The sequence below is a fragment of the Monodelphis domestica genome, chromosome 2 (genome assembly GCF_027887165.1).
Source record: "Monodelphis domestica isolate mMonDom1 chromosome 2, mMonDom1.pri, whole genome shotgun sequence".
In the NCBI taxonomy this organism is placed as follows: Eukaryota; Metazoa; Chordata; class Mammalia; order Didelphimorphia; family Didelphidae; genus Monodelphis; species Monodelphis domestica.
Window position 1 is genome coordinate 127080819 of NC_077228.1, and position 15100 is coordinate 127095918.

At 35.5% G+C, this 15100-nt stretch overlaps 1 protein-coding gene across 1 annotated transcript in view; it reads left to right on the plus strand.

Moving 5' to 3' along the window:
- Window positions 1-1092: 1092 nt before the first annotated feature.
- The window catches only part of RRP15 (ribosomal RNA processing 15 homolog), a 43385-nt gene continuing 29377 nt past the window's right edge, over window positions 1093-15100 (plus strand). The window contains exon 1 of the mRNA XM_007481413.3: window positions 1093-1868. Within this exon, the coding sequence (XP_007481475.1) occupies window positions 1706-1868 (163 nt within the window). The 5' untranslated portion in view covers window positions 1093-1705. The remainder of the gene's footprint in view (window positions 1869-15100) is intronic.

The window sequence follows — 15100 nt, forward strand, 5'->3', positions numbered from 1 at the left end:
ATACTTTAACTAGATCCTAAGTGTCTGTGATCCTTAATTAACAGCATCTACTTTAGAGTTGCTCTGTAGATCAATTGAGATATTATTGTAACATGTTTTGCAAACCTTATTCAAGTGCTATATAAACACTATATATTATTATAAAAGTATGATTATGAGGGGCAGAGGAGATACAATGAAAAATGATCAAATGTAATAAAGGAGATGGGATAGGAAGAAAAAGAAATGGGAGACTAAGAAAATAGCAGGAGAAGAGAGAAGAATAGAGTGAAGTAAGGAGGAGAAGAGAAGGGATGAGAAGTGACTAAGAAGACACAGAAAAGATGAAACGTAAGGAAGAAGAACAGAATAATGATAATAATAGCTAGCATTTATATAGCACTTTAAGTTTGCAAAGTACTTTATACCTCAGTGAAATAGGTAGTTAAATGAAGAAGTCAGGGAAAGAAAAGCCAAGAGCTGTCAGTCATTCAAAATTACTATTAGCTAGGAGGCAGCTAGATGGTTCAGCCTTGGAGTCAGGAAGATTAGAATTAAAACCTGACCTTAGACATTCACTGGATTTGTGATTCTGGGCAAGTCACTTAACTTCTGTTTATCTTAATCCACTTAAGAATGAAATGGCAAACCACTCCATTATTTTTGCCAAGAAAACCCCATGGGCAGTATGATCCACAGATTATGAAAAGTCAGACATGATGAACATTAGCAAACAATTAGCCTAGGCCTTCTGCTGAGAATAGAATGTTAAAAAAAAAAAGTCAAAGCAAAACATTTTCTGCCTTCAAAGACTTTATAATCTAACTGTGAAGAAAATATGCAAATAACATTGCACCTACAAGATATATAGTGTAAATGGAAAGTAATTCCAAAGGGAAGGCACTAGAAGGATCCTTCTTCAACCTTCTTAAAGCCAGTGCCTTCCCTCAGCTGATTATCTCCAATCTATTCATCTTATTTGTTGCTTCCCCCATTCAACTGTGAATTTCTTGAGAGAAGAACTAGGCTTTTCTTTTCTTTTGTTTTTTACTATCTGCACTTTGCCCAGTGCCTAGTACATTATAAGACAGTCAGTATTTGTTAACTACCTACTAAGTGCCAGGCATTGCGATAAGCACAGAGATTACAAATATGAAAAAAAAAAGTACTTGCCCTGGTGGAGTTTACCATTTAATGAGAGAAAATACACAAAGGAAACCTAAAAAGTAGTGGGCAGGTTTAGTGAAGTAAAAAAGGGCCAAAATAATTTCTAAATAAAATTTAACCTTTTATTATTTATAATTAATAAACGTTAGTTGACTTAATGTTATTCGGTTTGATAAATGTTAGTTGACTGGCTTGGGGAAGAGGAGAGTCAGGAAAAAACCTCTTGAAAATAGAGAAGAGGAATTGGTGTGATGAGAGAGGGGCATGATTTGATGGAATAAATGTACAGCTTGGGGACAGAGACTAGAATAACGGAAGGCAGAGGATGTACCTTTGTTCACCCTGCTCGAGCCAGAAGCCTTTATGTTAAATTAAAACCAGTAATGAGTAACACATTAACACTGTGCGCAGCCGCATCTTTCTCCAGCCAGCTCACCACCACCTCCGGAACCTAATTGCTGTAGTCTATGGCTCCACACTATCAGGAAGTAAATAATTGAAGGCGCTCACTTCCGCCAGGGGAGACTAATGTATCAGGGATCTTCCGTTTGGCCAAAAAATGGCGGCGACCCTTTCAGACTCACGTGTTGGCATTGGAAAGAAGCAGAAAAAGTTACGGAAGAGGAAAAAGATGAAGAAGATAGTGGCGGCGGCGGCGGCGGCGGCTTCATCGTCCGACTCAGAGCCGGAGCAAGAGGAAGACAATCTCCACGGCGGTCGCGGTAACGGTCTAGAGGTCGGGAGGGAGGCGGGCACTGGACTCCTCAGGCCCCAGAGGATTTCGTGGGCAAGGCTCCGGTCTCAGAGCCCTGGAGAGATGGTACGAAGGAGGTGGGGGCGGCCGTGTGGCCAAAACCTCTCCCACCCCAGGGTGGGAGTGAGGGAAGGAGAGAAGTGAAAAAGGGAAAGAGGGAGAAGAAAAAGACCGGGGGTGAGTCTAGGTGTTTAATGTGATGACCTCCTGACTCCTGCCTTGCCAGCGCTTGGGGGTCTGATGGGAAAAAAAAGGGTTCTGGCCCTAAGCCCACCAGTTATCTTGACGGCTGTGGTAGTTAGGAGACAGCAGTTGGCAACGCGCTGGACCTGGTATAGGGAAGATCCGAGTTAAAATCCAATCTCAGACACGGCGAGTTGCTGAACCCCTTCACTCTCAGCTTCCTCATCTTTAAAGTGGGTCTCAGGCATTTTTGTATATGGGAAGATTTTCTTGGTTTCTTCCCAGCCGCCTGTTCCCTTCCACCCAAACAATTTTGTATTGTTTTCTAGGTATGTATGTATTTCTTAATTTCATATTTATATAACTATTGCATTCCAAAGGGAATGGGAACATATTTAAAATTGTATTTAACATATATAGTTCTGTGTGTTCTTACCCTTGCCTATATTAAAATGTAATCTAGTAGATGTTTTTTTTTAAATTCTGTGGAGGTGTAAGCATTTTCTTTGCACAGTGCCTACATAATGCCTAATGTTGATTGATAATATGCATAAAGTGTTCTGAAAATCTTTGAGCCTTATATAAATGTTAGAAGTTGTTTTGAACCACAACATCCATCCAACTCCTTCCCTTTCACGAGCTTTGAGAGCAGTATGAAGGATGACTGGCAAGAATTTTATTCTACTTTAAATAGTTTATGTAGAGGGAAGAATGAAAGGATATCCAAGGCAGATTTGGGAACCAAATGAGCTTCTACATATATCCACATATCTATGTAGCTTTGCTCAAAGAGTTCTGTTCTTTTCCTCATTGATGGACTTGGGGTATAAATATTTACCTTTTTCACCTTCTTATTTCACCTACTTTTAATGTGCAAAACTTGGGAGGGCTATTCTCCTTGACTGTTTCTAACAATTTTTTCTTCTAATTCCCAAGTCAAGTCTCTGCAAACAATAGGTATTCAGTCTAGATTTTTTTAAGGAGACTAAATTCTACTCAACTTTATCATTCAGATACTTCAGAATTTGTCTTTTTTTTTTAAACCCAGGTGACCTGGTACAGATTGCCCACATATTCTGAACCATGGTTCCTCATATGTGAAATGAGAGCTTTTATCTAAATGATGGTGGGGGGTCCTTTTTTAACTCTTAATTCTACCTCCAGGATTCTAGTTCTATAAATTTTATAGAATTTAGATCTGGAAGCAATTTGACAGGTCACCTAGTAAAACCTCCTCATTTTAATAGATGATGAAACAGATTCATAGAGGTAATGTGACTTACCCATGGTCACCCAAAGTTAGGTGAAAAGTGGATAGTTAATATATGCATTTTTAAAAAATATAAAAAACAAGTAGGCGTTTTATTAACCCTTTTGAACACATGAGAAAATAGAAGCTGAGAGGTTAAGTGATTTGCCCAGGGTCGCATAGTGTCTGGGATAGAATTTGAACTTAGGGTTTTCTGTTTCCAAGTTTAGCACCATATCCCATTATGACACCTAGCTAGACATACTAGGGATCAGAAAGAATGAAGAAACATCATCTCCTTGGGGAAATTCACTTCAGTCTAGTTAAATATTTCACTCCAGTTAAACTGACTTTTTTGCTGTTCCTGACTTGATACTCCAGCTGCCATCTTGCATAGGCTGCTTTCCCCTGGTGTCTGTAATATGCTTCCTCTTTGCCCAGCCTCTTGGAATCCCTGACATCCTTCAAGACAACTCAAGTGCCAACTTCTTCATGAGACCTTTCCTCTTCCTATTGGCCTCTCCACTTCTGCCTCTCCTACATTAGTGCCTTTTCCTTCCTAAAATTACTTTGTATACAAAATATTTGATATCATTTATGTGTGTGTGTGCATGTTGTCTAACTCCCTTAGAATGTAAATTTCTAATTTCTACAGAAGTCAGTGACAAAAAGAAAGGTCTTATATAGCCAGAATATTTAAAGCAGCACTTTTTGTGCTTTGTGGCAAAAAGTTGGTTCCTATTGATTAAGGAATGACTAAACAAGTTGTGTTACTTGAATATAATATAATATTACTATGTTATAAGAAATAATAAATATGAATATGGGCTGTGGAAAGACTTATGAATATATGCAAAGTGAATTAAGCAGAACTAGTAAAACTTTATACACAGTGACCCATAACAATGTAAATGGAAGAGCAATACAGTGTTTAGAACTGAATGGCCTCAAAATAAAGATGAGAAGGTATCTTCCCTTGCTTCTTTATGGTGATAGGAGGATGATGGGGCTAGAACATTGTATATTATGTCAAATTTTTCAATATATTGATCAGTTTTGCCAAGTTTAAAAACAAACAATTTTTTATTTTAAAGGATAATTCTGTGGGAGTAAATGGGGAGGGCAATGTAGATAATACAAAACAAAAGATATCAATAACATTTTTTAAAAAGAAATGTAATCTGCTTGAGGGCAAGGGACTATATCACTTTTTGTCTTTGTTATCCCCAGAACCTAATAGTGTCTGGCTCACAGTATTTAATAAGTATTTATTGATTGAATACTCATTTCATTACCTGTGAACTTGAAGAAATTATTTAATTTGAAGAAATTATTTAATTTCTCAATCAGTTTCCTTATTTAAATTAAAATAATGTGAACCTTCAATTTGTTATATGTCTTACTTGAATATTATGTGTAATGTTTTTTTTAGTTGCATTTTTTAAAATATAGAGAATAGACAGATCACCTGGAATTTAAACAATAAGAGGGAAATCAAAATAGATTTTCACTGTATTTTCATTTTTAGTATATGCCAGATGTTAAATTTGGAATAATCCAAATCTAAGTTACTGTTATTTCCTAGTTTTCTGACTTTCCACTTTCTGATCTTTCTTTTGTGAAATTTTGCATTCAGTTAACAAATATTTATTGAGAACAAGAGGAAGTTTTTAAAGCTGATTGTATAGGTGACCCTGAGTTCTTAAAGCTGATCTCTCCAGTGAAGCTCAAGCTCTGACACTTCTAGCTGGGAAGTTTTCCAGTACAGACCCAGTGATGACTGCATTTCTATTTTTCTAGGACCAGCCTAGCTAAGTTTGAAGAGGCTTATCACAAGGTTGACTGGAGAGATAAATTTTTCAACCACACCAACTCTTGAAGACCTTCTCCTAATGGTATTGGGCTTGCAGTTTGTGTTACTAGAGGGAGTTCTGCATTGACATAACCTTGAGTAACTGAAATGTTGAAGTAAGAAGAGGTGGCAGAGGTGAGGCTTTTCCCCCTCCTACCAACCTCCTTTGTAAACAGAATTCATAACTAAGATATGAATGAGGTCTCTAGAAAATTTGGAGAAATAATCCGTTTGAGGATCAAAACTCCAAATCATTAAGAATTTACATTAAACTCTTATTGCTGTCCTAAAATGACTTCTTATTCATCCCTTCATTTTTTTTTTCTGACTGTATTCTACTACTACTGAGTCCCAGCATGTAGCATACTAATACTTGTCTCAGCATGACCAACTAGATTTTTTTTTCTTTTGGTGATTCTCTGTACCCTCTGTCCTGAGCTCCATCTTTTGAGTTGAGATTATTTCTTGTTATGTTTCAGCAAATGGCATGTTACCCTTCTTTAGAGCTTTTGTTTCTTTAAGTTTTGCAAATATATACTATAGAAAGGAGAACAATTTGTGTTATAAAGACAAGTAATCCTGGTCTCATCAATGACAGGAAATTAGACCTTGTTCTTTCTTAAACTCTGTTTTTTTCTGTTAGAGATTTTCTGTGGTCAGCTAATTCATTCTAGTCTGAGTTAGATGCTAGTTCACTTTAAGTTATGTTTCTGATGAATTCATTTTGGCAAAATAAAAAAAAAATTCCCCTCTGGTTCTGAGTGTAGAAGTCTATTGCCTTCAGTATGCTACTCTGATCTCTTTGTGACTACTTCCTAGTTTTTCTCCAGAGAAGAATAACTGACATATGTATATGGATATACATGAATATATCTTTCTGTTTCTCTTGTCTGTCTATATATATCTAGAGTGCCAGATTTGGAGTGAGAAAGGTCTAGATTCTTATCTGACCTTTGATGTTTAATCTCTGAACCTTAATTTTTTAATCTATAAAAATGAGGACAATAATACCAGTAGTACCAATACCCAACATTATTCTAAGGTTCTAGAGTGCACAGACATATTAAGGTATATGAAATGCTTTACATTATTTCATTTGATCATTACAACAACTCTGATACTATTGTTTTTATCATCCCCACTTTTACAAAGAAACTGAGACTCAGAGTCAAAGTTAGATTTGAATCTAGGTATTCTTTAGTCTAACATTCTGTTCTTTGATTCATACTGTCACCTTTACTATATGGCCTCCTAAGAAATCTACTATTATTGTCTGAAAACCAAGAAAGTAGCCTATGGCATCTTCTCTTGGATAATTAATCTGTATTTTTAAAGAACCTAATAAGAGCAGAGTTAGCTATGTACCCTATTCAGTGATGGATGTGATATAAAGATATGTGCTTGTTGGGAAATTATAATGCTTGTTATTGGAAATTGTTTCTGGGCTTTCTTGGTGAAGGTGCCTTCATCTGTATTGTCTTGGTTTTAAAAGATTTCTTTAGGAGTCATGTGAGTCTATACTAACATGTCCAAAATAGAACTCTTGATTTTTCTCTACAAACTTTTCCATTGTCCAAAATTCCCTATTATTATAAAAACCACTGCTCAAAATGTAGATACCATCCTCATTGTCTCATCCCATCTATCCTGTCTGTTGCCAAGTCCTAAAGATTCTACCTTCAAAACATCTCTCATGTATATTTCTTCTTTTTTGACATAGCTGCCATATTGGTACAGGTCCTTAACAATTTGTCTGGATTTTTGCTTTAGCTTTCTGGTTGGCCTCCCTCTTTCAAATCTCTTCCCTATTCCAGTCCATTTTCCACTTAACTGCCAAATGATCTTCCTCAAGTGTTGGTCTAACAATACCACCCACCTACTCAGTAGACTCCAATGGCTCCCTCTTACTTCCAGTATCAAATATAAAATACATTTAAAATCTTTTACAACTATTCCCCTTCTACATTTCTAGTGTTATTACACATTATTCTCTTCAGTGTATTCTATAATCTAGAGACACCGGCCTTCTTCCAATTTTCTGTACATGATATCCCATCTCCTAATTTTGACTTGGTCCCTTTTCACTGGCTGTCATCTGGAATGCTCTTCCTCTTCTTGCCCTCTTGGCTTCCTTTAAGGTTCACCTTAAATTTTCCTCTAGCATGCAGTTTTTCCTGCTTCCATTTAATTCTAGTGCTTTCCCTCTGAGATTACTTTCTATTTAAAGTGAGAGGGAAGGAAAGGGAGAGTGATATTTCCACCATGAAAATGTGGGCTCTGAAGACTCAGGACACATTTGCCTTTCTCAATGTTTCCAGTATATGTTTGTTGATTGGACCAGGAGACTAGGTATCTGATCCCTTTATTGTCTGAGCTTGTTATTTTAATTGTGTCCTTGTACTTCCTTTGGTATTCAGTTCACTAGTCCTAGGATGGCTGGCACCTTTTTCTTTCTGGTGAACTGATGACTTCAGTGATATCTGCTTTTGTGTTTGCTTCAATTTTCAGATAACATATAACATAATATTTTGCTTTAAATGACCTAGCAGTTTAACATTTTATAACATGTCACAATATGTTATTAACTTCCAAAGCATCTTTTCCTGCTTCTGTAATTAAAATGTGCATCTCTGAGAATAGTAATATTTTAAAAACTTAATTTTTGTTTTATGTTTAATTTTTTTCACAAGAGATGTACTTTTATGTATGAAAGGACAATTAAGAATAGAAATAGAACAAAAACTATGTAAGGAGGATGTGGGGAATAACTTGTGTTTTTCTGGTATGGTATGGTTGGACCAGAGAAATGAGTCTTAAGAATAAGACTACTGACATTGGGAGGGCCCACTACTGATTATAATTTAAAGTCTTAGAAATCTGCCTGGGGTTTGGTGTGCAGGGAGGACTAGTTCCTCTGGTGTGAGGGCTTGCCAAGCCCCTTTCAGGGCTACTTATCCACCTTTGGTATCTATCTGTCATTCATTTCTGCCCTATGGCTTCAAGAAGCTGTAGCATGAGCAGCATCCACACTCCTCTAAAACTGACCTGGCAGATTGGCTAAACCAGGCAGAGGGTAATTGACAGACCTCAAACCCATCAGTGAATAATGGAGATTCCCACCCCAAGCGTTTGAAGACTTCCTCCTGTGGAATGAGTAGATAAGAACAGTTTGTTCCAGCAGTCATGAAGGAGGCTAATGTAAAGCCTTGTAGTGGAGAGTTTAGCACTCGGTTAGACATCAGAAATACAAAGGTCATCCACTACATCCATGGGCATCATCAGTTGTACTGACTTGTGTTGCCACTAGACTTAAGTGGTTAATTTTTAGGAATTTTTCCATGTTTACATGATTCATTTTCTTTCCGTTCCCCCCTCTCAGAGCTGACTAGCAATTCTACTGGGTTATACAAATGTTGTCACTTGATACCTGTTTCGATATCATTAATTTTTTATTATAGAGTGATATTTTTTTAAGATCTAAACCCCAAATCACATACCCATATATACATTTGATAAGTGATGTCAGATGTTTTGCTTTTGCATTTCCACTACCAAAGTTCCTTCCCTCAATGTGGATAGTATTCTTTTACATACGTTCTTCAGGAGTGTCCTGGCTTGTTGTATTGTTATTAGTAGCAAAGTCCACCATTGTTTTACTTTCTGTGTACAATGTTCTGGTTCTGTTTATTTCACTGCATCAGTTTGTTGAGGTTCTCCCAGTTCATATGGGAAGCCTCCAGGTCTTCAATCCTTACAGTACAATAATATTCCATCACCATCATATACCACAATTTGTTCAGCCAATCCCCAATTGATGGACATTCCCTCATTTTCCAATTTTTTGCCACCACAAAGAGCAAGGCTATAAATATTCTTGTACGTGTATTTTTCCCTATTATGAGAGAGAGAGAGAGAGAGAGAGAGAGAGAGAGAGAGAGAGAGAGAGAGAGAGAGAGATCACTTTTTCTGGTTAGATTATATCTTCTGAGGTACTTCACACTTCTTTGTTAAACTTACCTTTTGTTAGTTACTTGACCTTTTTTGTGATTAATTTAACCTTTATAGGTACTTAATACTCTTTTGTATTAGATCTAAAAATAAGACTTAGCTTAAGTTTTAGCTTCACTATAAAGTATGAGTTAAGTACCTTCATTGTTCAATCAGGAGTTTACAACTTTATCTTCCCCTAAAGTATGTCTAATTAAGGTGGAGTAATTTCCAAGTTCACAGTACAAGCCCAGCAGGGGTATTGCTGTATCAAAGAGCAGGCAATCTTTTAAAGCTCTTTGGGCATAATTCCAAATTGCCTTCCAGAATGACTGGATTAATTCACAATTCAACCAGCAATGCATTAATGTCCCAATTTTGCCACATCCTCTCCAACATTTATTATTTTCCTTTACTGTCATATTGGCCTATCTGCTAGATGTGAGGTGATATCTCAGCATTGTTTTGATTTGCATTTTTCTAATTATATGAGATTTAGAACACTTTTTCATGTGATTATTGATAGTTTTGATAATGTGAAAACTGCCTATTCATGTCTCTTGACCATTTGTCAATTGGGGAATGGCTTGATTATTTTGTACAATTGACTTAGCTCCTTATAAATTTGAGAAGTGAATCCTTTGTCAGAGGTTTTTGTTATAAAAATAGTTTTTTTCTAATTTATTGCTTCCCTTCTAATTTTGGTTGCATTGGTTTTGCTTGTACAGAAACTTTTAAATTTAATTTAATCAAAATTTTTCATTTTACATTTTGTAGTAATCTCTGTCTCCTGCTTGGTCTTAAATTCCTTCCTTTCCCATAGATCTCACAGATATACTATTCTATGTTCACCTAATTTGTTTATGGTTTCTCTCTTTATGTTTAAGTCATTTACCCAATCTTGAGTTAATCTGGTATAGGATATAAGATGTTGAACTAATTCTCCCATACTGTCTTTTCTATAAAAAAGTGTTTTGGTAGTTCGATAGGTATAGCACTGAATAAGTAAATTAATTTAGGTAGGATTGTCATTTTTATTATATTAGCTCGTCCTATCCATGAGCAATTGATGTTTTTCCAGTTGTTTAGTTCTAGTTTTATTTGTGTGAAGAGTATTTTGTAGTTATGTTCATATAATTCCTGAATTTATCTTTGCAAGTAGATTCCCAGATATTTTATCTTGTCTAGAGTAATTTTGAAAGGAGTTTCTCTAACTCTTGCTGCTGGGTTTTGTTGGAAACATAGGAATGCTGATGATTTATGTGGGTTTATTTTGTATCCTACAACTTTACTAAAGTTATTGATTGTTTCTGCTAGTTTTTTAGTCGATTTTCTTGTATTCTCTAGGTAAATCCTCATGTCATCTGCAAAGAGTGATAGTTTGGTTTCTTTATGCCTACTTTGATCCCTTCAATTTCTTTATCTTCTATAATTGCTACTGCTAGCATTTCTAGTTCAATATTAAATAGTAGTGGTGATAATGAGCATCCCTGCTTCACTCGCTCTTATTGTGAAGGCTTCTAATTTATCCCCATTGTAGCTGATGTGACCGCGAAAATGTGGGTTCAGTGACTTTGAATTGCCAAAAACTGTAAAGATAATTTTTAGTGTATTGAGTTAAATCAAAAATAAGTGGTCACCATGGGAAAAATTCCCAGATATGAAATACCCAAGTCAACTGGGTTATATGGAAATTTTAGTTAATATAAATGAAGGAATTAAAGAAAGAGAGAGAGAGGGGGGCAGAGGAAATAGTAGGAAAGGGCCTAGGCCAGAGTTTTAAGGGAGACTAGTCAGTCCTTAATCACTCACCACAAGATCATTCCAAGAAAGATGTAGGTTCAGAGAAACCAGCTCCTATTCAGCTTCTAAAGCTGAACTAACTTCAGAGGCCTCAAGCTCCTTCCTTTTAAAGAAAATTTTCTCTTGTGTCACCTCCCCTAAATTTTCACTTCTACCAATCACAGTAGATGCTTTTCCTAGGACTGCCCATTCTTAGTTTTCACCACTCTTTAGTTCTCACCTTCTCTGGGTAGATTATATCTTCTGAGTACTTCGCACCTAAGTTGTTTGACCTTTTAGTGATTAATTTGACCTTCATAGGTACTTAGCACCCTTTCGTATTAGATCTAAAAATAGGCCTAATTTAAGGTTCTAGCTTTACAATAAGTATGGGTTGGGGACTTTTTCTCATTGTTTCATCAGGAGTGTACAACTTTATCTTCCCCTAAAGTATGCTTAAGTATGAATGGAGTAATGTTAGAGTTCCCAATACATTCCTGACCAACTACCTCCATTGTTTAAATGGGGAATAGCCTTAACCAAATGTTCTAAGGTAGAGTCTAAGAAGTTTTAAGATTCACAATGATATTTGCTGATGGTTTTAAATAAATACTGCTTATTATTTTGAGAATAGGCCCTTCTATTCCTGTACTTTCTAGTGTTTTCAATAGGAATGAGTGTTGTAATTTGTCAGAGGCTTTTTTCATCTGTTGAGATAATCATGTGATTTCTATTAGTTTTGTTGTTGATATGAGCAATTATGTGGATGGTTTTCTTAATATTAAACCATCTTTGCATTCCTGGTATAAATCCCACCGGGTCATAGTGAATAATCTTTGTGATAACTTGTAGCCTTTTTGCTAGTATTTTATTTAATACTTTTGCATCTGTGTTCATTAAGGATATTAGTCTATAGTTTTCCTTCTCTGTTTTTGTCTTCCTGGCTTAGGAATCAGTACCATATTTGTATCATAAAAAGAATTTGGTAAGACTCCTCCTTTGCCTATTTCATAGATAGTTTGATAGAATTCAGTTGTGAATCCATCTGACCCTGGCTATTTTTTCTTAGGGAGTTCTTTGATGGTTTGTTCAATTTCTTTTTCTCATATGGGATTATTTAAGTATTCTATTTCCTCTTCTGTTAATCTAGGCATTGTATATTTTTTGTAAATATCCATTTCACCTACATTCCCATATTTGTTGCCATATAATTGGGCAAAATAGTTTTTAATGATTGCCTTAATTTCCTCTTCATTAGAGGTGAGGTCTCCCTTTTCATCTTTGATACTGTTAATTTGGTTTTTTTCTTTCCTTTTTTTTTATTAGATTGACCAGTTCTTTTGTCTATTTTATTTACTTTGTCAAAGTACCAGCTTCTTGCCTTATTTATTAGTTCAGTAGTTCTTTTACTTTAAATTTTATTAATTTCTACTCTGATTTTTAGGATTCCCAACTTGTTCTTTATCTGAGGGTTTTTAATTTGTTCTTTTTCTAGTTTTTTTAGTTGCCTGCCCAATTCGTTAATCTCCTCTTTCTCTTTCTGGTTAATATGGGCATTTAGGGGATATAAATTTTCCTCTTAGTACTGCTTTTGCTTTATCCCCCAAATTTTGATATTTCATTTCCTCATTATCATTCTCTTCAATGAAATCATTGTTTCTATGATTTGTTCTTTAACCAACCAGTTTGGAGAATCATATTATTTAATTTCCAATTAATTTTTTATTTGCCTCTCCATCTACCCTTACTAATTATAATTTTTATTGCATTGTGATCTGAAAAAGTTACATTTATTATTTTTACTTTTTTGTGATTATTTACAATGTTTTTATGCCCTAATACATGATCAGTCTTTGTGAATGTACCATGTACTGCTGAAAAGAAGGTGTATTTCTTTTTATCCCTATTTACTTTTCTTTATATCTGTTAACCAATTTTTCTAAGATTTCATTCACATCTCTTTCTTATTTATTTTTTGATTTGATTTCTCTTAATCTGAATGATGAAGATTGAGGTCTCCCACTAGTATAGTTTTACAGTCTATTTCCTCCTTAAGCTCTAATAGTTTCTCCTTTAAAAATCTGGGTGCTATACCATTTGGTGCATATATGCTTATTACTGATATTTCCTCATTGTCTATACTGCCTTTTATCGAGATCGTCATTACCTTCCTTATTTCTTTTAATCAGATCTAATTTTACTTTGGCTTTGTTAAATATCATGATTGTGAGTTCTGCCTTCTTTTTCTCAATTGATGCCCAATAAAATCTGCTCCAGCCTCTTACCTTTACCTTATATGTGTCTGCCTGCGTCATCTGTGTTTCTTGTAGGCAACATATAGTAGACTTTGGGTTTTTAATCCATTCTGCTATCTGTTTCTGTTTCATGGGTGAGTTCATCCCATTCACATTCAGAGTTATGATTATCATCTGTGTATTCCCCATCATTTTGAGTTCCTCTTTTAGTCCTACCCTTTCTTCTTTCTGTCTTTTAAGCTGATATTTTCTTTTTGTATGACTTCCATTTTTTTTCCTCACTTTTCTTCTATCTTTCTTACTTGGTTCTTGAACTCTTTTTTGAGTTCTTTAAGAGCTTGTGACCAATTTCCATTTGGGGAGGGGGAGGTTTGGATGTATTTGCTGCTTGTCACTCACTCTCTGCTGTCATTTCTGTACTTTGCTCTTTTTCTTCATAGAAATTATTGAATCAAGAGCTTTTTTTGCTGCTACTTATTTCTTTTGTCACTAGTGGACTTGGGTTTCTGCATATTGATTGCTTTCTTAACTTCTGTCTTGCAGAGCTTTGCCTTGGTAGTATCTTCCCTTCCTAGTCAGAAGTCTGAGTGAGGGCAGGTAAATCTGTTATGTTCTTCGTGTAGTGCGGGCTTTAAATTGTTTTACCCTGAGGCTATCTTTCCATCCCCTACTCAGCCTCACTTCTTCCCAGGTTCTGTTCTCTGCTGTCCAGGCTCCTCACTCCTCAGCCTCAGTTCTCACATTTTGCTGCCAAGGCCTTGCACCACCCTCAGGGATAAGTCTGTGGTGGCCTCAGCCAGCCCCCAAGAATTTAGAGATTGTCCTAGCGCTTGCTCCAACTCTGATGCGGTAGGTGGTGTGGGTGAGGAGTGATCGGCTTGCACTTTGGTAAGTGTAGTTTTGCCTCCTTATAACATGGAAATCCCCAAAACACTGCCTACTTTTAAGGCTGTGGCTAGTGGGAGAGCCCCCTTATTCATTCAATTTTGATTTCTGTCCTCTTGAGACGCTTTGTAATGATCGGTAGGCAAATATGAAATCTTAGGTTTTATCATAGTAAATTAACCTTCATAATAAATTTATTTAGATATAGACACAAATTTGGTTAAAATCAGTCAACTCAAAAGTTATTGACCTGAAAAGCAAATATGAAAAGTTCAATAGTAGACTTATTTAGAATGTAGCTTGAAGTATTTCAGTGAAGTTGATATTTCTGAGTTATGAAGTAATTTATGTCTCACTGTAGTGAGTTAGTATGTTTCTAAAGGTTTAAACATAATACAGATAGCAACTTTGAGTATCCTATTCAGGAATAAACAAAAATTTCACTGTTACTAAATCAATCCAGGTTAGCTGAAATTGTGGATAATATCAAGCCATGATTATCTCTAATCATAACTATAACTTATGTAGAAAAATCAAAGAATACAAACTCCATGTTCTTTGGATAATTAAAAGACATAATTAAAAGATAATTAAAAGATAATTAAAAATTGTTCTGGGTGTACATGAAAAATATAACTTAATGTTATTGACATATCACTTGATAATCATCCAATTTAACGGGGTCCCATCAGGCATTTCTTCATTTTTGGTAAATTACATAGCTATCTTTAGGATGTAAAGTACTAGCAGATAAATGTGCTTTTCATTTAACTGTAGCTTACAGAGTCTTTCATGGTTTTGTGTTGCTTAAAATAGCAAAGAATGTTGCCCAAGACATGAAGTATATTACCATCCCACTTTAAAGATTTAGAGGTTTGTAGGACAGGTTTCTGGAAACAAGACTATATTTGCTATATCTCCTGTAGCTCTGCTCAGAAAGCATATGTAATGACATCTTAATTTAACACTATTATCCCATGGGAGCACTTTCATTCCTTTCAAAAGAA